At 38.0% G+C, this 27,835-nt stretch overlaps 1 protein-coding gene across 6 annotated transcripts in view; it reads right to left on the minus strand.

The window, feature by feature from the left end:
* The window catches only part of xirp2a (xin actin binding repeat containing 2a), a 158,094-nt gene that overhangs the window by 74,920 nt on the left and 55,339 nt on the right, over positions 1-27,835 (minus strand). Inside the window, exons 1-3 of one of the 6 annotated variants that reach the window (XM_062058637.1) lie at positions 23,004-23,129; positions 22,275-22,386; positions 2,396-2,552 (exon numbers count right to left, since the gene is read on the minus strand). The exons of 1 other annotated variant lie outside the window; for it this stretch is intronic. In XM_062058637.1, coding sequence (XP_061914621.1) covers positions 2,396-2,552; positions 22,275-22,292 — 175 coding nt within the window. In that variant the 5' untranslated portion in view covers positions 22,293-22,386; positions 23,004-23,129. Of the gene's footprint in view, positions 1-2,395; positions 2,553-22,274; positions 22,387-23,003; positions 23,130-27,835 lie in introns of those variants that run through there. 4 more of the 6 variants (XM_062058629.1, XM_062058647.1, XM_062058621.1 and 1 more) reach the window with 4 other exon arrangements.

Consider the following 27,835-nt stretch of genomic DNA (forward strand, 5'->3'; position numbering starts at 1 on the left):
AGGAAGCGTTAACTCCATGTGCACATTTGTGTCGACGTATGAACGCTCTTATTTTGGAGCTTGGAGCGTTTTATGACTGCCGTTACGCCACCATATACAGTAAGCAGGGCTACACAGTCAATACATCTGTAAGGCATCACTTAAATGTGTCATTGATACGTTACAATTGGAAATAAATATAAAAATGTAAAAATACATAAATATTTGAATCAATAAATGTGGATTTAATTATTTAATCAATATTTCTTCCATGATTTAAATATTTTTTTAAAAACATGTTTTAATCCTTTAAATATTTTTCAACTATTTATTTATTATTGAACTAATTAAATAGGACTTTGATGACTGAGGTTCATGAAATAATTAAACCATCTAATAAATAATGAATAAATCGTGTAATAGTTAAATAATTAATTAGAACTTAGACTTTTTAAACCAAAAATACTCTCCATCCATACAATTTTAAATGGGTAAATAAACAACAGAAAATACAATAATGTCCTGCACCGTGACTCAGCTATAATAATATGATTCTTTATTAACATCAGAACACATGATCACCTTATTTAACAAACAATATTATATTATAGTATATTTAGTAAATCATTACAAAATACATATAACTACATCAGTGAATATGTAAATAATAATTTCATAAAATGTTGTTTATAGTTTGTAGTTTAAGTATATCCTTAAATAATTATAAATATATATTATATTAATAATTAAAGGATTTGTTAATCCCATTTTGACATGATTAAATAAATAGCTAAATAAATAGATATAACTTTACATTTAATCAATAAATGGCATATCTAATAACACATTTATTTATTTCCTTTCCATTTCACCTGATGACGCATTTAAGCATTTATTTAAAAATGTATTTATTTATTTCATTACATCCTAATTTGTCACAAAGCAACATTTTATGTAGAGCCCCCTACATTATTATTATTATTTATTTATCCAACTCTTTTTATACATTTTAAACCAAACTTGATTTTAATTTGACGCGCCTTTTGTATTAACAAAAATTCATGGGAAATAAAGAGTTCAATAATTAATTGTTTTTTTGTGCAAAATCAAAAAATTTTTGAAGACAATTAAAAATAGATTTTTTTTATTTTTTATTTTTGCATGCCTTCTTAACACGGCTCTGACCGGGTATCAAAACCCAATATGTCCGCCTTATAAGACCAGCACGTCACAGGGGACAGTTTATGGAGAGAGTTGCCTTCATATTCTTATCAGTGACTGAGCAGGAAGAGGCTAGGAATACAATGTCACTAATTGACATTTGACGTGTTTTTTCCTTACGCACACTGTAAGCCACCCATAAAACTAATTTATCGTTATCGCCTATTTCCAATATGTCTTCTCGTGCAGTCCTTCTCAAACCTTTTCCACCGAGTGCCACCTCAGAAAACACTTGGCTTTCCAAGTGCCGCCATAATGGCCGACATCAAAGCACAGTAGCACAGTAGGCCTAAGTCAGAGGTGTCAAAGACGTTTTCACTGAGAGCCACATCGTAGTTATGTTTGGCCCCAGAGGGCCACTTCTAACAGTGAATACTATTATTACACAAAGTTTTTATGCATTTTATTAGTAGATTTTTTTTAAACTAAAATGTAAAAAAAAATATGGAAAGTTGCAAATATTTTATTTAAAAAATTAGTGTATATTACTGTAAATGGAAATACAGTACTGCTATTTTATGCTAAAAAAAATAAATAAATAAAAAGGCAGCTCAGTTGCCAGAATTTTACTGTAAAATTTACATCTGTTTTTTTACTGTAAAAAAACCCTGCAATTTTACAGTAAAATTTTGGCACCTGAGCTGCCAGTTTTTGTTTTTTTGTATTACTGTAAATGCCAAAACAGCTTTATTTTTCATTATTTAGAAAAAAATGCTGTTAAAAACCAGAGTAAATTTGACAATTTTACCATGAAATCTATTGCTACTTTTACATTGCACATTTTGATGGATAACTTGCTTTGAAATCATTATTATTAGGATTTATTTCTTTTAAAAAAATGGTTTGACTGTTTGATAATATATTTTTGCATAATTAGACAATAGGTAAGTGAACATAATTTGCGATTACATGGAGTACATGCATTTTTTTTCCTCCCAAAATAGAAAGAAAGAATACATTTAGTAAGAAAAGTTACAGTACAGTGCCATATAAAATGAAGTGGCGGGCCACTTCTGACCCCCAGGCCTTGAGTTTGACACCTGTGGCCTAAGTATTCACTAAAAAGAAGGCAGAGTATATTTAATATTTTTGCCCACTGTAACATTACACACAGTTTGAACGGTAACACTGTGTTTGAATATTTATTAGAGTGCTTCTTTGGCACACGTAGCACAGTTTGACAATCGCCGCTTACCTTCTGCCGGTTGAATTCCGCTCGGTAGCAAAGGGCCTTGGAACTCCGGCGAATAAATAGTTGAAGGGTGGGGGGAAAGAAGTGAAGTCCGGCCCAGAGAGCGACGGCGAAGCTTGGAGTCCAGCTCCAGCAGCGTGTTCCTCAGCAGTGTGAGGCCCTGGCATGCAGTGACAGCTGATTTTATTTTAGAAGCCGCCTTGGTAAAAAAAAAAAAACAGGAGCGGACTGGTGCATGCGCCTTGAGCCTTTTTTTAGTATCAAGTATCGAGGTACCCAGCATGCCCTTCACCTTGTGTCACAGCGGGCTTATGGATGCGGACCTTACATATTCTGTCAGTTGTTACTGTGGAAAAGCACACGCGTATACCTTCCCTGCGTATAACATGAGACCCACTCGCTCGGTCTAAAAGCAGCTCTTCGTTTTTATGACAACATTGGATCATGCTTCCCGGTATTGTCCAATGTACTCAATAAGTACTTACTGTATACACACTTTGAAATGTGTTTTTAGGTGACTTCACTTCCGGTTCTTAAAGGGGAACCGCACATTTTTTCTAACGATTCTTATGTAAGACAAGCACTCACATGTTTTTCTTTTTTTTGAGGCATTCTAACTCGTAAATAAATGTTAGCAAAAGTCAGCTAACGACATATACAGTACATGCCAAAAGTCTTTATTTTCATGACTATTTACATTGCAGATTGTCACTGAAGGCATCAAAACTATGAATGAACACAAGTGGAGTTATTTACTTAACAAAAAAAGGTGAAATAACTTAAAACATATTTTATATTCTAGTTTCTTCAAAATAGCCACCCTTTGCTCTGATTACTGCTTTGCACACTCTTGGCATTCTCTTAATGAGCTTCAAAGGGTAGTCACCTGAAATGGTTTTCCAACAGTCTTGAACCTCTTGAAGCTCATTAAGAGAATGCCATATACCATATAAGTTAGTAACAGACACCTTCATAACAATATGTAATATGTACAAAATACACACTGCAAGTAGAAAATATAATGTAGTAACAGGCACCTTCATAACAATATGTAATATGTTTTATATACACACTGCAAGTAAATATATAATGTAGTAACAAACACCTTCATAACAATATGTAATATGTGTTATATACACACTGCAAGTATATATATAATGTAGTAACAGACACCTTCATAACAAGATGTAATATGTTTTATATACACACTGCAAGTAAATATATAATGTAGTAACAGACACCTTCATAACAATATGTAATATGTACAATATACACACTGCAAGAATAAATATAATGTAGTAACAGACACTTTCATAACAAGATGTAATATGTTTTATATACACACTGCAAGTAAATATATCATGTAGTAACATACACCTTCATAACACTATGTAATATGTTCAATAAACACACTGCAAGAATATATATAATGTAGTAACAGACACCTTCATAACAATATGTAATATGTTTTATATACACACTGCAAGTAAATATATAATGTAGTAACATACACCTTCATAACACTATGTAATATGTTCAATATACACACTGCAAGAATATATATATATATATATATATATATATATATATATATATATATATATATATATATATATATATATATATATATATATATATATATATATATATATATATATATATATATATATATATATATATATATATATATATATATATATATAATCGCAGGGCCATAACTGCAATTATATATATATATATATATATATATATATATATATATATATATATATATATATATATATATATATATATAATTGCAGTTATGGCCCTGCGATTATATATATATATATATATATATATATATATATATATATATATATATATATATATATATATATATATATCTAGCTGTATTTTCATTTACACTTACATTTTTTTGACAGTTTATTAAGGAAACATCCATCCATCCATCCATTTTCTACCGCTTATTCCCTTCGGGGTCGCGGGGGGCGCTGGAGCCTATCTCAGCTACAATCGGGCAGAAGGCGGGGTACACCCTGGACAAGTCGCCCCCTCATCGCAGGGCCAACACAGATAGACAGACAACATTCACACTCACATTCACACACTAGGGCCAAATTTTAGTGTTGCCAATCAACCTATCCCCAGGTGCATGTCTTTGGAGGTGGGAGGAAGCCGGAGTACCCGGAGGGAACCCACACAGTCACGGGGAGAACATGCAAACTCCACACAGAAAGATCCCGAGGCCGGGATTGAACTCACGACTACTCAGGACCTTCGTATTGTGAGGCAGACGCACTAACCCCTCTTCCCCCGTGCTGCCCTATTTAGGAAACATACATAATATTATTATTTATTGTTATTTTGTAAGCATTTATTTATTTTAGTACACCGTAACTGTAAAAAGACAATACACTTTTTTAAATCAGTTTTTTAAAGTTTCTTCTTTTAAAGGATATTTGATTAGTATTTATTTTTTTAATCAGCCTTAAAATAATATATTTTGCCAAAGTTTATACTGCAAACTGTAAGTAGGTTAGATATAATTAAAATCAAGAGTAAGAGTACTAATTAATGTTAAATTTGAGTTGGCCCCGGGCCCCTCTGTAGTGGAAAAGTTGGGCCTCGAGGTCAAAAAGGTAAAGAACCCCTGCTCTGTAGCACTCTATTATGTGTTCATAATCATAGTTATAATTTTTGCGCTTCAGAAACTTCTCCATGGCTTTAGCTCCAGACTTCTTCTGTTTGTTTGACCTTGTCATTACTGCCACAAGTGGTGGGAAAGTGTATTACAACTGAGTGGAAAATATTGTATGTGACGTATCATATTGTTCGAAATAAACTTAAAGTGTACAACCTGGTCTAATGATATGTAAGCATTTAGGTCGGACTGATTATAAAAATAAATACTAATCAAAATACATTTTCATGCAATTAAGCCGTGCCAAAATAATTTAAAAACTAAATTAAAAACATGTTTCTGAACTAAACTGTCAATACAATTAAAGTGAAAGTGAAAATATAAAGCATTTAGGTCGGACTGATTATAAAAATAAATACTAATCAAAATACATTTTCATGCAATTAAGCAGTGCCAAAATAATTTAAAAACTAAATTAAAAATATGTTTCTGAACTAAACTGTCAATACAATTAAAGTGAAAGTGAAAATATATCTTCACCACTTTAGTCATAATTTTTGCGCTTCAGAAACTTCTCCATGGCTTTAGCTCCAGACTTCTTCTGTTCGTTTGACAATGTCATTACTACCACAAGTGGTGGAAAAGTGCATTACAACCGGGTAGAAAATACTGTATGTGCCGTATCATATTGTTCGAAATAAACTTAAAGTGTACAACCTTGTCAAATGATATGAAAGCATTTAGGTCGGACTGCTTATAAAAATAAATACTAATCAAAATACATTTTCATGCAATTACACAGTGCCAAAATAATTTCAAAACTAAGTTAAAAACATGTTTCTGAACTAAACTGTCAATACAATTAAAGTGAAAATACAGCTTCACCACTTTAGTCATAATTTTAGCGCTTCAGAAACTTCTCCATGGCTTTAGCTCCAGACTTCTTCTGTTTGTTTGACATTGTCATTGCTGCCACAAGTGGTGGAAAAGTGTATTACAACTGAGTGTAAAATACTGTATGTGACGTATCATATTGTTCGAAATAAACTTAAAGTGTACAACCTTGTCAAATGATATGAAAGCATTCAGGTCGGACTGATTACAAAAATAAATACTAATCAAAATACATTTTCATGCAATTACGCAGCGGCAAAATCATTTAAAAACTAAATTAAAAAAATGTTTCTGAACTAAACTGTCAATACAATTAAAGTGAAAGTGAAAATAAAGCTTCACCATTTTAGTCATAATTTTTGCGCTTCAGAAACTTTTCCGTGGCTTTAGCTCCAGACTTCTTCTGTTCGTTTGACATTGTCATTGCTGCCACAAGTAGTGGAAAAGTGCATTTCAACTGAGTGGAAAATACTGTATGTGACGTATCATATTGTTCGAAATAAACCCTAAAGTGTACAACCTTGTCAAATGATATGCAAGCATGTGTTAGTCATAAACATTTAGGTCGGACTTATTACAAAAATAAATACTAATCAAAATACATTTTCATGCAATTACGCAGTGCCAAAAATAATTTCAAAACTAAGGTAAAAACGTGTTTCTGAGCTAAACTGTCAATACAATTAAAGTGAAAATACAGCTTCACCACTTTTGTCATAATTTTTGCGCCAGACTTCTTCTGTTTGTTTGACATTGTCATTGCTGCCACAAGTGGTGGAAAAGTGCATTACAACCGAGTACCGCTGCGGCCCATCCTTGACAAACATTTATTTCTCTAGTGACCCTACTACTAGGAAACGACTGGGTTAATTCGAGCAGTGTCGCCACCTAGCTGGAAGCTTGTGTATCATTTAAGAGTTATTTTATAGTGCCTTGCCTCTCAGACCCCCGCTGAGGGGGTCCGTCCTACAGAAGCGCTGCTTTTGGTAAACGCCATCAACAATCTGTAATTCATCACTGGGTAAAATGGAGGCTGGGATGCAAATGCAGGACGTTTCAGTTTTTTCTTTAACGATAATAACCTTGTTCATCCCTCCTGTGAACAAACATCGCCTTACAGCAATGGCCAAGATTCCCCCGTAAATCGCTGACCTCGGCCTAAAGCCTTTCATTCATTCTCTTCCTTCCTCGCTCCGCAATAAAGAATCCATTGCACATGAATTATGCATGTGTGTTTTCTCTATTGTTAGCCATGATCACGGGTGTTTACCGACTTGAGCCCACCCCGTGAGCTGCTGTTGGCAGCCCATTGACCACAGAAAAGTGTGCTTATCGGCCTCGAGGAGAAGCTGCACTCGGCTGATAATCCTGCTGAAATTGCACATGGATTTCCTGTTGCAAAAGCGGAAAATAAACACTCTCCTAAAGAATACCTAATGAGAAACTCCACTTTCTCTCCACAGAAATAAAATAAATAACTATTTGATTTCATTTTCCACAGCATAAATCGTACTATATTAGAAGTGTAGCTTAATTTTAGTCAATAAAGGCAAATCAGCAGATTAAGTGTACAGTACAGTAAGTAGTACCTGAAACTGATCCAAATAGTGGGGGAGAATTCCACATTGCACATATTTTACTTTTTGTGCGTGGTTTTTGGTGACTACTTCACTTTCCTTCTGTTGTTGTCCTTTACAATAGGTAAACATGGCAGGCCGTAGGGTACTACAAGCGAGCGGCTACACAAAAGCTAAGCGCACGATAGCCCACAAGCTAGACATACCTGATGATAATTGAACAATATTGCATCTTAGTTGTAGCGTTCATTACCAAATTCGGAGGTGCTGGAATCGGCATGTAAAATCGCTAATGCTAATCAGTAGCATGTCTATGGCATATCCAATGTAAATTAGCATTGAGCTAGCACATCTTAAAAAGTAGGGCCTTAAACCTCGTTTAGAGTCTCGCGTCACGTAACTTGCTTAAGTTGTTTCCAGGCACGGTATATTTACGAACATGCTAGCGCTAAACATCAATAACACATAACGTAAACATCAACACCAGCAGGTAGTTACAATAGTTATTTTACGTTTTTGTTTATTTGCAATTACATACTGTGTTTTCCACACTGGCATATAAGCCGCACCCACTATATTTTCGACGAAAAATAAATGTTTCTACATATTAGCTGACTAGACTACAAGTCGCAGATACATACGTTGTGAAATGAGTTATTTACACAGAAATATTTTGTAATTTATATGTTAATTCTTTCTAAACGATTTCTGTAACAGGGCAGTAAAACTGTTGATCAAACAAAATGGAAGTCATCGTCATGGACCCACTAGCTGCGGAAGCTAGCTCTCTAATCAGCTGAACAAACTTCATAACTCCACGATGACGTTTTGGTAAATTTCCAAAACTGAAATAATGCAAAAAGATAAATGACATTGTGAGTTATTAATACTAACACAGACACTCGTAAAAGTTTTAGTATCTTATCTAATGCTAACGATGCTAGCTTGATTACATTACGACAGCACGTGCAAATGTGCATGAAAACACTCCGACAGACATCACACTTGGGATGGTTTAGTCAGTAAAAATAGTTTTAGTTATATTGTAAAACTTACAAACGTTGCATGGAGCGATTCAAGAAGAATCCATACGAGTAGAAACACTATGGATGACTAGAACACGGAACAACACTTGTACTTCTGGTCCAAAGCACTAAACTGTTGACGTCCACCCCGCAGCACCTGCAGTGAGCAAACTCGTCCAAAAGATGGCACCATAGCATAAGAAATACATTACTTTTTCAGTATATTTGCTCGTTTTTGTTTAGAGATTATTTACATTATGGCCGTCTTTGAAGAAAAATACATAGATTATCTGTTTTATAGTCCGGAATTCACGGTTGTTCCAGCTCCAACACTAAAGTGGATGTGGCTTCAGACGCCATTGTTGACAAGTTTACATCCTCCACTACACGCAGGAAGCGCTTTCTTTTTCATGAAGACAGAGAGCCAAACACACTGCCCGTTAGGGATTTGGAAGATAATTGCAAGTCAAGTCAAGCTACGTGACACTTCGAACGCATTTTTGAGGCATGAAAACCCACCAATTTGTGCAAGCGTGCATCAGGTCCTGTAAAAAAATGTTTTTACATTTTTGCGTTGCCAAATGCAAAATTTCTAAATTACCTCTATAGAGCCCCCTTGAAAATTGAAAATGATCACCCTGACCAGATTCACATATTGTCAGAGAAATTGCTGGAGTGACACGTAAAAGTCTTAACAACCCATATTTGAAAACAAACAGGAACGCGGCCATCTTGGTTTACGTCGTCCATTTTTTGGGTGCCAAAAACAGGGACGGTACTTTAACGAACTTAGACCGAATTAGTTGCGATTAAAACGACACATACTCGACAGCTGGCCGATGATTAATTGTGAAGGAATTTTGCCCGTGCCTTGGGATGTGGGCATGGCATTGTGCCAGACTTTCACTTTATGGCTCGCCACAAAATTTTTAACTGGAAAAATTCCCGGTTTACCCAAAACTCCAAGAATTCCGTAATCCTGCTCAGTGGCCTAATGGTTAGAGTGTCCACCCTGAGACCTGCAAGGTTGTGAGTTGAAACCCCGGCCGGGTCACACCAAAGACTATAAACATGGGACCCATTGCCTCCCTGCTTGGCACTCAGCATCAAGGGTTGGAATTGGGGGTTAAATCACCAAATAATTCCCTAGCGCGGCCACCACGCTGCTCACTGCTCCCTTCACCTCCCAGGGGGTGAACATGGGGATGGGTCAAATGCAGAGGATAATTTCACCACAACTAGTGCGTGTGACTATCGTTGGGACTTTAACTTTAATACCATTTCTGAATTAAAAATGTTACTCCTTCAACATTTCTCGACCGTTTTGAAAAATTCCAACATCAACTATTCAAGAACATAATTTTTTTTTACCATTTTCTAAAAAAGTCCCTCTTTTCCCGGAATTCCCAAATTTTCACATTGTTACTTTTAGACCTACACCCCAGATCCCACCTCACTCCTACCCACTTCTCTAAAGTGGGCTGGCTCAAGGTGGAGGACAGAGTTAAACAACTTGCATTGAGCCTAGTCTATAAAATCCACTACACCTCCCTGATACCGAAGTACATGTCAAAGTACTTCCTTAACGTAAATGACCGCCATAACCACAACACCAGGGGGAGCTCCACTAACCATGTTAAACCCAGATTCCGAACTAACAAAGGTCTTAACTCATTCTATTTCTATGCCACATCAATGTGGAATGCGCTCCCAACAGATATAAAAGAAAGGGCATCTCTATCCTCCTTCAAAACCGCACTAAAAGTTCACCTCCAGGCAGCTACAACCCAAAACTAACACCCTCCCCGGATAGCTAATAATCAAATGTAAACAATCAAATGCAGATACTTTTTCTTATGCCTTCTGATCTCTCTCTCTCTCTCTCTCTCTCTCTCTCTCTCTCTCTCTATCTCTCTCACTCTCTTTCTCTCTCTCTCTCTATATGTCCACTACTTGCTGTCCATATCCTACCCCCCAGCCCCTCCACACCCCTGATTGTAAATAATGTAAATAATTCAATGTGATTATCTTGTGTGATGACTGTATTATGATGATAGTATATATGATAGTATATATCTGTATCATGTATCAATTTAAGTGTACCCCGACTTAAACAAGTTGAAAAACTTATTCGGGTGTTACCATTTAGTGGTCAATTGTACGGAATGTGTACTTCACTGTGCAACCTACTAATAAAAGTCTCAATTCATGAAATTCCCATTGAAATCAATGGGACATTTTTCGAAGTTTCCACAACTCCTACATTTTTTATCCGATTCAAACTGTTCCCATTTCAAAACATTCAGACAATTCAACATCCAAACTAGTATTATTACATCCATTCTACATTCTCTCAGCATTTCAGTTCAACTTCAGCATTGGATGCTCCAAAGCATTCACACGTATGGTTTTCTACACCAAAATGCATGTATTTATTATTATTATTCTTCTGCAGATTTTGGCGCGCTCTACCTTCCACATTTATTATCCGATTCAAACCGTTCCTACTTCAAACTGTTCAGATTATTTGGGAATTGCGGCCTTTCCCTTGACAAATTCCAAAAATGTCCAGATTTCCCATAATTCCAGGTTTTCCGGGACATTTTTCCCATTTAAAATGAATTGGCCATTTTTCAAACTTCCACCATTTCCACATTTTTCAACCGATTCAAACCATTCCACCTTTAACATATTCCACTCATCTTGGAAATTCAAACTATAATGATTCCAGTTCAAAACAATTCCAGAAATTCCCAGAATTGCCTTTTTTCAAACCCTTTTTTCACCCTTTTTTCTGACGACTATTCCTTCCACATTTTTCAACCCACTTCAACCGTTCCACCGTCCAAACATTCCTCTTAATCAGGACAAAAAAAACAAGTTGTTTTTTTAACTGGAAAAATTCCCGGTTTTCCCGAAATTCCTGGAATTCCTAAATACCATCTCTCAATGAGAAATGTTACTACTTCAACATTTCTCGACTGATATGAAAAATTCCAACACCAATCATTTCAACTCGTTCAAGTCTTTTAACATTTTCCAAAAAATACCAGAAATTCTCAAATTTCCATCAAATTCCCATTGAAATGAATGGGACATTTTTCTAAGTTTTATCCAATTCAAACTGTTCCAACTCCAAAATATTCAACCTGTTCAAAATTGTGTGCTCTCCTTCAACAGTTTTTTTTCTAAACTCCCAGATTTCCAAGATTTCCCAGTTTTCAGGGACATTTTCCCCATTCAAAATGAACTGTCCATTTTTTTAAACTTCCACAACTCCCAAATTTTTCAACTGATTCACACCATTCCACCTTCAACACATTCCACTCATCCAACTAACACTTTCCCAAGTTCCAAACCAATTTCTGTTTTTCCTGGAAATTCAAACTCGTCAACATTCAAACCATTCCAACATTCAAACTATTCTTACATTCATACTACATTCTCTCAGCATTTCAGTTCAACGTCATCATTGGAGCATTCACACGCAATTCCTTCAGGAATAGCCTCTTCTAGTCCTTCTTGATTTTTTTTCTGACATGGAAAAGCGCTTGTTTCCCCACCAAATGCTTAAGCCGAAGCTGAGTCTTCAACCGGACGTGACGTCAGGTGCCATAGAAGGCATTAAAGTAAGGTCACGATTGATTTTACAGGATTTTAGAGCAGAGAATTCAGTCCTCCTCCCTAATTGATACACGATTCTAGCGTCTTCAGGTGTCGGGGAAGCAAGCGTTATTTGGTAGGGGAAGAGTTGCTGCATTAAAGCCCTCTGCGGAGCACGAGAGACGCAAGTAGAAACAAGCAAACAAGGATTTAGTCAGAGCAGTAGCGGGGAGACTGAAGGTAAGCTTTGCATCTGTTTAAAGTTCAGTTACTACACTGCTGCGCTTTATTTAAACTCCACAGCTCGGCAGACGATTGCCCCCCCCCCCCCTCATAAGCCCACCGTGGCCCCTCCCAAGCCTCCCCTGCCGCCACTGTCAGTTATTTGACCGTGCAGATTACGAGACGTCAGTGGTAACCTGTCAGCGGAGACAAAAGCTGACATGAAGAAGGAGGATGGCTTTGGATTCCACGCTGCGTTTCTGGAGCGTCTCTTTTTCAGTTCAGTGCAGTGAAAAGATTATATTCCCCAGCCGGTTAATGTTCTTTGCCTTTCCACACATTTACGGGAATGAAAAACAATCTCGTAAAGAAAATATGTGGTTCTGTCTGTGATTTTTTTAAAAACACAATTTACAGGGTGTGGAGCACACACCAAACCAACAGCTGCAACTATAAACTAGTCATCTTTTTAGCCAACCAGAAGTTTGTCAACATTTCCCTAAAAGGCACAGAGGCAACAAATGCAAATGGAGGTACTTTACGTACTTTTTTACTGATAATGACGTCATGGCTGAACATGACGATCATAAAGTCCAATAAAAACAATTACTGTGGAACAAAACATTTGGATTTGGAAATCATTCGCTGCGTTTCCATGGCAGTTTTTCGCAGAATAAAAGCCATATTTTTAAAATTTCGATAAAGTACATTTGCGCCTTGAAAAACTTGCCCCCGGCCGACCGATGGAGATGACAGCACATGATATAAATGTTCTTCTTACTGGTTTGAAAGTCATCATTGAAGAGTTGTGCTCCCTTGTCTGACGTCATGTTAAAGTTCAAGTTAAAGTACCAATGATTGTGAGGTGGGCGAAATGATTCTCTGCATTTGACCCATCACCCTTGATCACCCCCTGGGAGGTGAGGGGAGCAGTGAGCAGCAGTGGTGGCCGCGCCCGGGAATAATTTTTGGTGATTTAACCCCCAATTCCACTTATGTACTAAATTAGTCTCATTTGTTCAATGATTCAGTTCCTTCTATTTTCACACCGACATGCGAAGTTGTAGTTTCCATGCTTTTATCCTCTAATGCACAGGTGTCAAACTCAAGGCCCGGGGGCCAAATCTGGCCCGCCACATCATTTTGTTTGCCCCTCGAAAGCCTGGAAATAATATGTATCAATAAAGTACTGCAAATTTTCTTACTAAATGTAATCTTTCTTTCTATGTTGGGAGAAAAAAAATACATGTACTCCATGTAATCGCAAATTATGTTCACTTAAATATTGTCTATTTATGCAAAAATAGCCTGTGAAAGCTTGGAAATAATATGCACCAATAAAGTAGTTTATCTTTCTTTTTTTATTTTGACAGGGAGAAAAAAATACATATAATGCCTGCACTTATATATATTTCAAACTTTATCCATCTAATAATGCAACAGATATTATATTATTATACATTCTAAAAAAAATTGGGATAAAAACAGACATAAATATCTACTCAGCCTTATGATTTCAAAGCAAGTTATCCATCAAATTGTACACTGTAAACATGACAATATATATATATTTTTTTTTTTCAAAAACAGCTCGGTCTTCAGAATCCTACCGAAAAAAAAAAAAAACTGTGGTACCATTTTTACATTTACAGTAATACACTGTTAAAACAGAAACTATATTTTTCATGCAGAAAAACTATCACCAGAATTTTACAGTAAAATAGAGTGTGACCATTTTACTGTAAATTTGATGGTAACATTCTGCCATGTTTTTGACCGGAAAATCCTCAGATTTTTTTTCCTTACAGTGTAGGTCAAATATACATTTACTAATCAAATGCACAGGTAATCGTGCAGCTAATCCTTGTACATGTATGTTTCTCTTATTAATGTTACAAGCGGAAGTCAAAACTGCAACGTGGCCCTCAATGAAAACGAATTTGACACCCCTGCTGTAATGTGACTGATGGCCAAACGCAGTGTGACTCTCGTACACTAGAGGGCGATTGTGGTCAAATGAGCTCGTTTAGCTATGTTAGAATGAAGTAGAGGAAGAGAATGCTACATGCTAATAAGCTGGCGCGAGTAACTTTCAAGCTCCGGATCTAACGGATAAGTACAACTTTCCACTGCTATTTAGTGTTGTTGGTAATTTTTCAATTTCTTTGAATGACACGTCTGGTTGTTGTTAACATTAGAGGCATTGAAAAAGATCGTTTTTAGGAGGTGTCTGCTTACCAGTTGTCTCAAACAGCCGGTGTGTGCTGACGTCATGGCATGTCATCAAATTTTCTTGTTTGGCAACATTCTGACACTTATCAAACAAGTAGGTTTCAATTTACCACATACTTTCAAATACTGACCTATTTCAGCTTCTATATGTATATAGCTCCTATATATATATCCATATATATATACACACATACTGGCTTGTTATTCGCCCGGTAGAATGTCAGGCTGCGTTTGATTGGTGGGATGGAATCAAACTTCACTAAAGCTTGCATTGGATTGGTCAAACAGAGTCATGTGACAGGGCCAGCCGGAAGAAGGCTCGCTGACAAATGAATAGTCTTTGCAAGCCTTAATTAATAGATTATAATAAATGTAACGATCGGAATGAAAGTCAATGTAACGGAGTAAAAGTAGTATTTCTTCAGTAAAAAGTATATTTTATTAAAACTACTCTGACAAATAAAAATTTTCCAAAAAGTTACATAAGTAAATGTAAGGGAGTAAAATGCAGCGTGTTAGACATTGCGGGATGTTGGAGTTGTCCGACTTTTAGCGTGGCCATAAACGCATCACTGGCTAAGTGCCATGAGTGTGTGTTGGCACAGGTGGGACAGAGGAGCAGCTGCTGTTGATATGACCGATGGCAAAGAGTTGGTTTGAACCTGGTTTGGACGGCAGAAAATGACCAGTTTATTAGATAGAAGTTTTTTGGCGCGGTTACAAACAGTTTTGCTCAATAAAGTGATTGATGGAATTCATGTCCTTATTGTTTTCTTTTTTTGTTGTTGTTTTTTTTTTTGTTGTTTTTTTGTTTTTGTTTTTTTCCAAGATGGCGGCGCTTCACGGCGGCAGCTTCTTGCAAGCGCTCTGGGAAGTGTAGACCGATTTGGCAAAAATACCCGTCAATTCAGTCAATTTCATGGCTGGCTCACAGCGTGTTCACTCCGTGATCACTTACGACCGACTTACGATTCTGGATGTGGAGAGATCGGGCCATTTTGGGCTGAAAGATGCGTGTACGGTGGACCTACTCGCTAGCTTGGGAATTCTTCGCGAGCTACATCCAGCAGTGGCCTTTGAAGCAGCGGAGTCGACTACCAGCGGAGACCGTCAACGAAAGAGACGTAAGCGGTGTGCTCGGAAGCAGAAGCGGGGATGTCGGGCGGGGCTAACAACAAAGCTAAAGGCGTTGTTGTTAGCGGGGCTAACGCTAAAGGCTAATCCTCAAAGAAGCACTAATAAGGAGTCTGTTAAGCTAGAACTAGCCGGTGCCAGACTGGATAATCCCTGCACACATAGCAATTCTCTTAGAATAATAAACAACTCACATAATGTTTTTTCTGCGTCAGAGGTGGACATGCATTTTACTGAGGTGGCAAACAATCTAAAAATTCCTGTCATATCAATTCCTAGATATGGTCGAAATTATTTAAAGTGCACTACGCATAATAAACGTAACATTATTAATATTGCTACTACGGATACTTTCAACAAAAACTCCTCAAAACAGCCCACTACCTATAATAAGGGCTTTTTAAACATAAGATCATTGTCTTCCAAAACGTTATTAGTTAATGAAGTCATTAGAGACAACAATCTTGATGTCGTTGGTCTAGCCGAGACCTGGCTCAAACCAGACAAATTTTTTGCGCTGGGTGAGGCGTCTCCTCCTGGCTATACGGGAACGCATATTGCCCGTCCCATTAAAAGGGGTGGGGGTGTTGCACTAATATACAACAAAAACTTTAGCCTTACCTCGGACCTAAATAATAAATATAACTCGTTTGAGGTGCTTACTTTGAGGTTTGTCACACCGCTGCCTCTGCACCTGGCTGTCATCTACCGCCCCCCAGGGCCCTATTCGGACTTTATCAAAGAATTTTCAGAGTTCGTTGCTGATCTAGTGACGCACGCCGACAATATAATAATAATGGGAGACTTTAACATCCATATGAATACCCCATCGGACCCTCCATGCGTGGCGCTCCAGACTATAATTGATAGCTGTGGTCTTACACAAATAATAAATGAACCCACGCATCGCAACGGTAATACGATAGATCTAGTGCTTGTCAGGGGTGTCACCACCTCCAAAGTTACGATACTCCCGTACACTAAAGTAATGTCCGATCGTTACCTTATAAAATTCGAAGTTCTGACTCATTGTCAACAAACTAATAATAATAATAATAACTACTATAGCAGCCGCAACATTAATGCTGCCACAACGACGACTCTTACTGACTTACTGCCTTCGGTAATGGCACCATTCCCAAATTATGTGGGCTATATTGATAACCTCACTAACAACTTTAACGACGCCCTGCGCGACACCATTGATAGTGTAGCACCGCTAAAGCTAAAAAGGGCCCTAAAAGGCGTACCCCATGGTTTACAGAAGAAACTAAAGCCCAGAAATTATCATGTAGAAAGCTGGAACGCAAATGGCGTGCGACTAAACTTGAGGTTTTCCATCAAGCATGGAGTGATAGTTTAATAACTTATAAACGCATGCTTACCTCAGCTAAAGCTAAATATTACTCAAATCTCATCCACCTCAACAAAAATTATCCTAAATTTTTGTTTAGTACAGTAGCATCACTAACCCAACAAGGGACTCCTCCCAGTAGCTCCACCCACTCAGTAGATGACTTTATGAATTTCTTTAATAAGAAAATTGATGTCATTAGAAAAGAGATTAAAAACAATGCATCTCAGCTACAACTGGGTTCTATTAACACAAATACGACTGTATATACGACGGACACTGCCCTCCAAAATATTTTCTCTCTCTTTGATTAAATAACATTGGAAGAATTGTTAAAATGTGTAAATGAGACAAAACAAACAACATGTTTACTTTACCCAATTCCTGGGAAACTTATCAAGGAGCTTTTTGTATTATTAGGTCCATCAGTGTTAAATATTATAAACTTATCACTTTCCTCTGGCACTGTTCCCCTAGCATTCAAAAAAGCGGTTATTCATCCTCTACTCAAAAGACCTAACCTCGATCCTGACCTCATGGTAAACTACCGGCCGGTGTCCCACCTTCCGTTTATCTCGAAAATCCTCGAAAAAATTGTCGCACAGCAGCTAAATGAACACTTAGCGTCTAACAATCTCTGTGAACCTTTTCAATCCGGTTTCAGGGCAAATCACTCTACGGAGACAGCCCTCGCAAAAATGACTAATGATCTATTGCTAACGATGGATTCTGATGCGTCATCTATGTTGCTGCTTCTTGATCTTAGCGCCGCTTTCGATACTGTTGATCATAATATTTTATTAGAGCGTATTAAAACGCGTATTGGGATGACAGACTTAGCCTTGTCTTGGTTTAACTCTTATCTTACTGACAGGATGCTGTGTGTCTCCCATAACAATGTGACCTCGGACTATGTTAAGGTAACGTGCGGAGTTCCCCAGGGTTCGATTCTTGGCCCTGCACTCTTTAGTATTTACATGCTGCCGCTAGGTGACATCATACGCAAATACGGTGTTAGCTTTCACTGTTATGCTGATGACACCCAACTCTACATGCCCCTAAAGCTGACCAACACGCCGGATTGTAGTCAGCTGGAGGCGTGTCTTAATGAAATTAAACAATGGATGTCCGCTAACTTTTTGCAACTCAACGCTAAGAAAACAGAAATGCTGATTATCGGTCCTGCTCAACACCGACATCTATTTAATAATACCACCTTAACATTTGACAACCAAACAATTAAACAAGGCGACTCGGTAAAGAATCTGGGTATTATGTTCGACCCAACTCTCTCGTTTGAGTCACACATTAAGAGTGTTACTAAAATGGCCTTCTTTCATCTCCGTAATATCGCTAAAATTCGTTCCATTTTGTCCACAAGCGATGCTGAGATCATTATCCATGCGTTCGTTACATCTCGTCTCGATTACTGTAACGTTTTATTTTCGGGCCTCCCTATGTCTAGCATTAAAAGATTACAGATGGTACAAAATGCGGCTGCTAGACTTTTGACAAAAACAAGAAAGTTTGATCATATTACGCCTATACTGGCCCACTTGCACTGGCTTCCTGTACACCTAAGATGTGACTTTAAGGTTTTACTACTTACGTATAAAATACTACACGGTCAAGCTCCTGCCTATCTTGCCGATTGTATTGTACCATATGTCCCGGCAAGAAATCTGCGTTCAAAAAACTCCGGCTTATTAGTGATTCCCAGAGCCCAAAAAAAGTCTGCGGGCTATAGAGCGTTTTCTATTCGGGCTCCAATACTATGGAATGCCCTCCCGGTAAAAGTTAGAGATGCTACCTCAGTAGAAGCATTTAAGTCTCATCTTAAAACTCATTTGTATACTCTAGCCTTTAAATAGACTCCCTTTTTAGACCAGTTGATCTGCCGTTTCTTTTCTTTTCTTTTCTACTCTGCTCCCAACCCGGGGTGGACCGCTAGCCTGTTCATCGGATGGGGACATCTCTACGCTGATGACCCGTCTCCGCTCGGGATGGTTCCTGCTGGCCCCACCATGGACTGGACTTTTGCTGATGTGTTGGACTTTCACAATATTATGTCAGACCCACTCGACATCCATTGCTTTCGTTCTCCCCTAGAGGGGGGGGGTTAACCACATATGCGGTCCTCTCCAAGGTTTCTCATAGTCATTCACATTGACGTCCCACTGGGGTGAGTTTTACTTGCCCGTATGTGGGCTCTGTACCGAGGATGTCGTTGTGGGTTGTACAGCCCTTTGAGACACTTGTGATTTAGGGCTATATAAATAAACATTGATTGATTGATTGGTTGATTTCGACAGACGATAGTTGAACAGTGTTGACAAACATTATTCTATCCGCCAGGGCCACTCTTGTTGTCACCTGTCACTCACAGAGTTGCATTGCAAAACCATACAGAATAAATTGTAATGTGTTTATTTTGTTTAGAGTTCAGATGCAGCTGGGCTCGAATTTAACCACGGCAACCTCGGCAAAAGCCACGACCGCCTTATTATTATTATCAATGGGGCCCAAATTTACAAACATCGACGACAAGTACATGCCGTGACCGCCCTTGACTTTTTATTTGTTAATGGATGAGGAATGTAACGGTAAACGGTATAATGATAATTTGTGATACAATTTCCCGACGGTTTGTAATACCGTCTAATTTTTTAATTACCGAAAACTAGGCAACATTAAGCCAGGCGCATGCGCTCCAGCATCGTTTGGCTTGATAATATTAGTGGACAAGCAACACCATACTTGCCAACCCTCCCGTTTTTAGCGGGAGACTCCCGGTATTCAGCGCCTCTCCCGATAACCTCCCGGCAGAAATTTTCTCCCGACAAACTCCCGGTATTCAGCCGGAGCTGGAGGCCACGCCCCCTCCAGCTCAATGCGGACCTGAGTGGGGACAGCCTGTTCTCACGTCCGCTTTCCCACAATATAAACAGCTTGCCTGCCCAATGACGTCATAACTGTAGAATGATCGAGGGCGAGTTCTTGGTTTCTTATGTGGGTTTATTGTTAGGCAGTTTCATTAACGTCCTCCCAACGGGGTAACAACACACAACAACAGCAGTCACGTTTAGTCTACCATAAAGCAGTTCTTCTGCCGTAAACAGCAATGTTGTGACACTCTTAAACAGGACAATACTGCCATCTACTGGATAGCCTCCAGAACACTGAAATTCAAGTATTTATTTTATTTATATGTATAATAAAATAAATATATATATATATATAGCTGGAATTCACTGAAAGTCAAGTATTTCATACATATACATATATATATATATATATATATATATATATATATATATATATATATATATATATATATATATATATATATATATATATATATATATATATATATATATATATATATATATATATATATGAAATACTTGAGTTGGTGAATTCTAGCTTAAATATATTGCCCTCTTAACCACTACCCCCCCCCCACCCCCCTGTGTTTAGATGGAGACAGGTGTGGACAATATTGGAGACAGGCCCACTAGTCCCCACACTAAAAGTATACAGGGAAGGAGAAAACTATTTGCTGTTGCTTTTATTTTCTCAATACAGCGTCCATCAGCTGCTGTGACTGAGAGTTAATGAGGTGAGGAAACATGCAGCAGGCGATGTGTCGTCAACGTTGTCACAACTTGTTTATAAAGTATTTAGTTTGTTTACTGGGATGTTCACTCCTCCTTTATTTACCTGCAAACTGTATCAGTGTTCAAATAACATCAATACTAGCTCAAATGTTTTGTCATCTCATCGAATTGAACGCAGGCTTTGAAGATTGTGTATTCGATGTGTGAGGTGTCACTCCTTTTTATTTTTGTTGGCCAAACTGTTGCACTGATCCACAAGGAGACGTTGTTGGAGAAGAACACATCTTGTTTATTTGACTTCATCTTCATTAGCCAAACTGCTTTGAGTTTTTGATTGATATCAAAAAGTAATTTCTTGTGTTTTTTTAATGTCACAAAGTTATTACTTTAAAAACCATTCATGTGACACAGCATTTTGTTAAGGTTTTATTGTGTATAGTTAATTCCTATACGACATATTTCTGCTCAAACTCTTAATGGATCTGTCTGATACATCATGTACATATAAATGTACATAACTTAAAAAATAATTCAAAAAATACCTCCCTCTATCAAAATGTAAAAATAGAGATAAAGGCAAGTTGATATTAATAATGAATTAAAAACAGTATATATATATATATATATATATATATATATATATATATATATATATATATATATATATATATATATATATATATATATATATCCATCCATTTTCTACCGCTTATCCCTTTCGGGGTCGCGGGGGGTCGGGCGGAAGGCGGGGTACACCCTGGACAAGTCTATATATATATATATATATATATATATATATATATATATATATATATATATATATATATATATATATATATATATATATATATATATATATATATATATATGCAGTATATGCCTCGAAATACAATAATGTTTGCCTTGGTGCCCTTCAAACTTGCCTTGGTGCCCTAAAATATGAGCCCTCCTTTAAGGCAACACTTGTCTTGACCATAAAAAGTAAAAATTCGAGGCCTGCAGATGGGATTTTTAGATTTTCTGCGTGGCATAAATTTGCCGTGCACACCTTTGAGAGAACGTTGACAGCCCTAGTTTTTATACAATATTTCTTATCTAAAAGTTTGTTTTTCCTATTAAAAAGCACCTGTTCAAATGGGGGTTTTTATTCGGAACCAAGCACATATTTCAATGGGAAAATTGATTGCGATGCGAGTATAGTGAGTAACGAAAGTTCCCAAAAGCAAAATGCTCTCAGGACTGTGAAAGTTCGGCGTGCACTTTGCTATCGCACAATCGTCTGAAAACAAACTGGAGGTGGCTTCCTCGGTGTTGCTATCACGGCGCGGCGGCCCAGCACCTGGAACACAGTTATCTGGCAATAGCCAAGTTTCCTTAATAAAAATGTGCCAGGCGGGAAGTCTTATCTGGAGAGAACTATCTTGTGTTGCCAAGCTGCTTTCTGTCACGTGTTGCAGCTGCGCTTGTTAGTTGGAAGGGCCAGAGTGCGACTTGTATCATACACACACACACACGTACACACACACACACACACCCACACTCACACACTCACACACACGTGTCCACCTGGAAATACTCACAAAAAGTGTCATCCCCATGCAAGGCCATTGTCTTTTCTTTCGGTTGATCGGGCAGCGTGAGACTTCTGGATGTCACCCGCTTGGATGGCGCCGCGTGGACGCTTGTCAGCTCCTGGTCACGGACAAAGAGAGAGAGGGAGACGTGTCACAAAGCTCAACACCTGCGCTGATGTTTGCACAGTGGCAAATTAGAGCTGGCACTTCGGGCTGTATCAACGCCAGCGTGACGATGCAGTTATGTTTTTGACGGATATAAAAAAGACCGAAATTATGTAGTTAGTGAGCAGGGTGTCGTGATTTAATAACATTGGGTGCCAGTTCTATGATGAAACACATTCCTCCAGTCAAGACTAGTAAAGTCATTTGCAAAAGGTAAGCATGCTAGGCTATAGGCTACTAGGAGCTAGCAGCTACACAACAGCTAGGCCAGGGGTCGGCAACCCAAAATGTTGAAAGAGCCATATTGGACCAAAAAAACAAAAACAAATCTGTCTGGAGCCGCAAAAAATTAAAAGCCATATTACATGTGTCATGAGATATAAATTTAATTAAGAAGACTTAAAGGAAACTAAATTAGCTCAAATATAGCTGCAAATTAGGCATAATGATGCAATATGTACATATAGCTAGCCTAAATAGCATGTTAGCATCGATTAGCTTGCAGTCATGCAGTGACCAAATATGTCTGATTAGCACTTCACACAAGTCAATAACATCAACAAAACTCACCTTTGTGCACTCATGTACAACGTTAAAAGTGTGGTGGACAAAATGAGACAGAAAAAGTGGCATAAAACACGTCCTAGAAAGTCGGAGAAAGTTATGCATGTAAACAGACTATACGGTGAGTTCAAGGACCGCCAAAATAAGTAGGACAAAACGGCGCTCGCCAAATACTTGAATCAGTGAAGCATGTTTAATATAAACAGTGTGATTTATAACAATTACGGAGGTTTGTGTCATGTTTGTCCTCCTACAGAAACCATACTAAAACAAAAAAATTGATTTTTTTTCCCCCCTCATCTTTTTCCATTCTTCATACATTTTTGAAAAATCTCCAGAGAGCCACTAGGGCGGCGCTAAAGAGCCGCATGCGGCTCTAGGGCCGCGGGTTGCCGACCCCCGAGCTAGGCACACAATAGTCCACAAGCGAGTAGGGCTGTGAATCTTTGGGCATCTCACGTTTCCGATTATTTTCAATTCTTGGGATTAACGATTTGATTAAAATCGATTCTCAATTTAAACTCAATACTTTTTTTAATTACAGTGAATGTCAGTTCTATGATTAACTACATTCCTCCATAAAATAGATAAACAGCTCAGATACATTTCTGTATTGCTTAAAAGAAAACTGGTTTTGTTGAATAAAATTATACGCAAACATTTAATAAAGTCAAATACAAATAAGGCAACAAGAGACGTATCCAACACTTCTCTTTTCTAAAGTAAATCTGTACAGCAGATATAGATAATCTACATCAACAATATGATTTGTCTGAGTGGCTGGACAGGACAAAAAAATTGATTTTTTTTCTCGAAACATTACTATTGACTTGACAATTTTATAGAAGAATGTAGTTAATCAATAGAACTGGCACCCAATGTTAATAAAAAGTATTGATTTTGAATCAAGAATTATTTTTAATTGAGAATTGATTCTGAATCGAATCGTTACCCCTAAGAATCGGACTGAATCGAATCGTGTGGTGCCCAAAGATTCACAGCTCTACTAGTAAGTAATCAATGCAAAATGTTGACCAACATTCATTCAATTTCAGGTTGTGACGTTGATTTGATCATTGAAATTTGGTCATTTCCCAACCAATATTCTACAAGACAAATACAACGTTGAAACAACATGCTTTTTGACTACGTTTATTCAATGTCAGGTTGTGACGTTGATTTGACCATTGAAATTTGGTCATTTCCCAACCAATATTCTACAACACAAATACAACGTTGAAACAACATGCTTTTTGACGACGTTTAATCAATGTCAGTTTGTGAAGTTGATTTGACCATTCAAATTTGGTAATTTCCCAACCTGTAGATAGATAGATAGTACTTTATTGATTCCTTCAGGAGAGTTCCCTCAGGACAATTTAAATAGTTGACAACACAAATACAACGTTGAAACAACATGCTTTTTGACGACGTTTAATCAATGTCAGGTTGTGACATTGATTTGACCATTAAAATTTGGTCATTTCCCAACCAACAACGTGGCTCCAACGTTAGACACCAATGTTGTCTCAGTTTACAAATACAACTATTTTGCCCAATGTCATTAAAAAGTATTGATTTTGAATCGAGAATAATTTTTAATTGAGAATTGATTCTGAATCGAATCGTTACCCCCAAGAATCGGATTGAAGCGAATCGTGTGGTGCCCAAAGATTAACAGCCCTAGTAGTAAGTAATCAAAGCAAAATGTTGACCAACATTTAATCAATGTCAGGTTGTGACGTTGATTTGACCATTGAATTTTTGTCATTTCCCAACCAATATTGTACAACACAAATACAACGCTGAAACAACATGCTTTTTGACAACGTTTAATCAATGTCAGGTTGTGACGTTGATTTGACCATTGAATTTTGGTCATTTCCCAACCAATATTCTACAAGACAAATAAAACGTTGAAACAACATGCTTTTTGACGACGTTTATTCAGTGTAAGGTTGTGACGTTGATTTGACCATTGAATTTTGGTCATTTTCCAACCAATATTCTACAACACAAATACAACGTTGAAACATGCTTTTTGAAGACGTTTCATCAATGTTGGGTTCTGATGTTGGTTTGACCAATGAAATTTGGCCATTACCCAACCAACAACGTGCATCCAACGTTAGACACCAACGTTGTTTCAGTTTACAAATACAACTGTTTTGCAACGTTGTTTTAAAAGGACATGTATGTATAGTCAACGTTATTTCAACGTCTTGTGCCTGCTGGGAAACACTAAGTACACCCCTTTGTGTTTTTCTAACCGACAAGTAGCTCAGCTCTTCTTTCATATTAGTGACGGCAGTTGGACACATCTATAGGGAAAGTGCACACTGTTTAATTGACAGTTGAACATTGCAACAGTAAGACAGACTCAGACTTGAATCCAGGTTATCAAAGACAACACACACATACACACACACACACACACACACACACACACACACACACACTCTGAATTCCTGACAAACAGTGCTGATCATTCGGCCTACAAACACAAGCCAGCACTATTACTGCACAGGTGAATATGGATGAGCATGGACGTGTCAGAACAAACAGCACTTGGGTGAATTTGAATAGATCCACTCTCATTGTAAGTAATTAATTCCACTGGTTAAAAAAAAAAGATACGCCGCGTCCTTGGCGGAATGTTTTTCTTCTGCAAGCAATTTTGTCGGAACTTAGAAGTCAGCCTGCACAACATGTTTCCTCATTTGCAAATCCGGTGTCTGCGTGTTTGCGAATGCATGGGTGTTTGTTTTATGCAAATTATATTTTTCCCCGTAGCGGCCTTTGAATTGCATCTTGTAGGCCGTCATCACAGAGCCACTACAGTCACGCAATGCACACTGCGCCCACAGCAAAACTACATAATTATTAGGTGTCAACAAACCATAAAAGTTACATTTTGCAAATCTGTACAGCACATGGATATTAATTTGCATACTCTCTCTCAGTGGCCCTATCGCCCACACATACATACACATACACACACACACACACACACAATATGGCGGGTTCGCAATCGCTGCCTTTCTGTCAGTGTCATGCTGCCTCTTTCAGTAATGGCCCTCACGTTGAATGGAGCTCAAGTCAGTGAGCCGCAGCAGGCAGTCACCTCCTCCAAGCTGGCACTGCAGTGCTCCGCGTTGCACAAAATGTGCGTTTGACTTCCAGGCAGAAGCAATATCAGTGCATGAAAACCATTCAAAGAGGGAATGGGCACACTCTTCATGCGCGGCGGTATATACTGAACGCTAGGTTGCAAACTCATGGAGAAAAAGGGACACGAGTCGCGTGCAAACTTCTAGGGTCAACCATAATCGATCACGTTTTCTGTCTGGCTCTCAACGACGGCGGACGCTTCCCCTCCATCTCCCCTGTCGCTCCCGTTTTTGCTTCTTTATCTCGTCTTGTCTTCAATTTCCTTGGAGGCTCTTTTTGCAAGACTCCCCAAAATCTAAAAAATGGAATTGATCTACTGGCCTCTCAACAAAATTGACAAGATGGACTTTTGGGAAAAGTGGAGGGTTGTGTGCCTAGCATCTTTCAGTCAAGTTAATGTTGCTGATCAATTTGAATGTATTATTGTTTAATTATTTATTATTTTTTTCTGTAAAATGTCCATAGTTTAAAGGCCGACTGAAACCCACTACTACCGACCACACAGTCTGATATCAATGATGAAATCTTAACATTGCAACACATGCCAATACGGCCTAGTTAGATTAGTAAAGTGCAATTTTAAATTTCCCGCGAAATATTCTGCTGAAAACGTCTCGGTATGATGACGTTTGCGCGTGACGTCACGGATTGTGCGGACATATTGGGACACCATTGTGGCCAGCTATTAAGTCGTCTGTTTTCATCGCAAAATTCCACAGTATTCTGGACATCTGTGTTGGTGAATCTTTTGCAATTTGTTTAATGAACAATGAAGACAGCAAAGAAGAAAGCTGTAGGTGGGAAGCTGTGTATTAGCGGCCGGCTGCAGCAACACAACCAGGAGGACTTTGAGTTGGATAGCAGACGCGCTACCATGAGTACGCAGCTTTGGCTTCCAAACATTTGATCGCTTGCCCGTACGTGCGTGCCGCTATGTGCATGTCACGTACGTAACTTTGGGGAAATATATGTGCTGTATGAACTTTACGGAGGTGAACGGTACTTTGGGCTGTGGGATTGAGTGTGTTGTGTGGGTGTTTGAGTTGTATTGGTGGGTTATATGGACGGGAGGGGGTGTTTGTTATGCGGATTAATTTGTGGCATATTAAATATAAGCCTGGTTGTGTTGTGGCTAATAGAGTATATATATGTCTTGTCTTTATTTACTGTTTTAGTCATTCCCAGCTGAATATCAGGTCCCACCCGCCTCTCACAGCATCTTCCCTATCTGAATCGCTTCCACTGCCCTCTAATCCTTCACTCTCACTTTCCTCATCCACTAATCTTTCATCCTCGCTCAAATTAATGGGGTAATTGTCGCTTTCTCGGTCCGAATTGCTCTCGTTGCTGGTGGCCATGATTGTAAACAATGTGCAGATGTGAGGAGCTCCACAACCTGTGACGTCACGCTACTTCCGGTACAGGCAAGGCTTTTTTATCAGCGACCAAAAGTTGCGAACTTTATCGTCGATGTTCTTTACTAAATCCTTTCAGCAAAAATATGGCAATATCGCGAAATGATCAAGTGTGACACATAGAATGGTGTCCCCGTTTAAATAAGAAAATTTCATTTCAGTAGGCCTTTAAATAAGGATTTATTTCATTCATTTTTTTCAGGCAAATTGATCTTTTAAATCTTTTTTGTTACAGACTGAAAAACTATTATT

This window comes from Entelurus aequoreus, linkage group LG01 (assembly GCF_033978785.1).
Source record: "Entelurus aequoreus isolate RoL-2023_Sb linkage group LG01, RoL_Eaeq_v1.1, whole genome shotgun sequence".
Classification (NCBI taxonomy): domain Eukaryota; kingdom Metazoa; phylum Chordata; class Actinopteri; order Syngnathiformes; family Syngnathidae; genus Entelurus; species Entelurus aequoreus.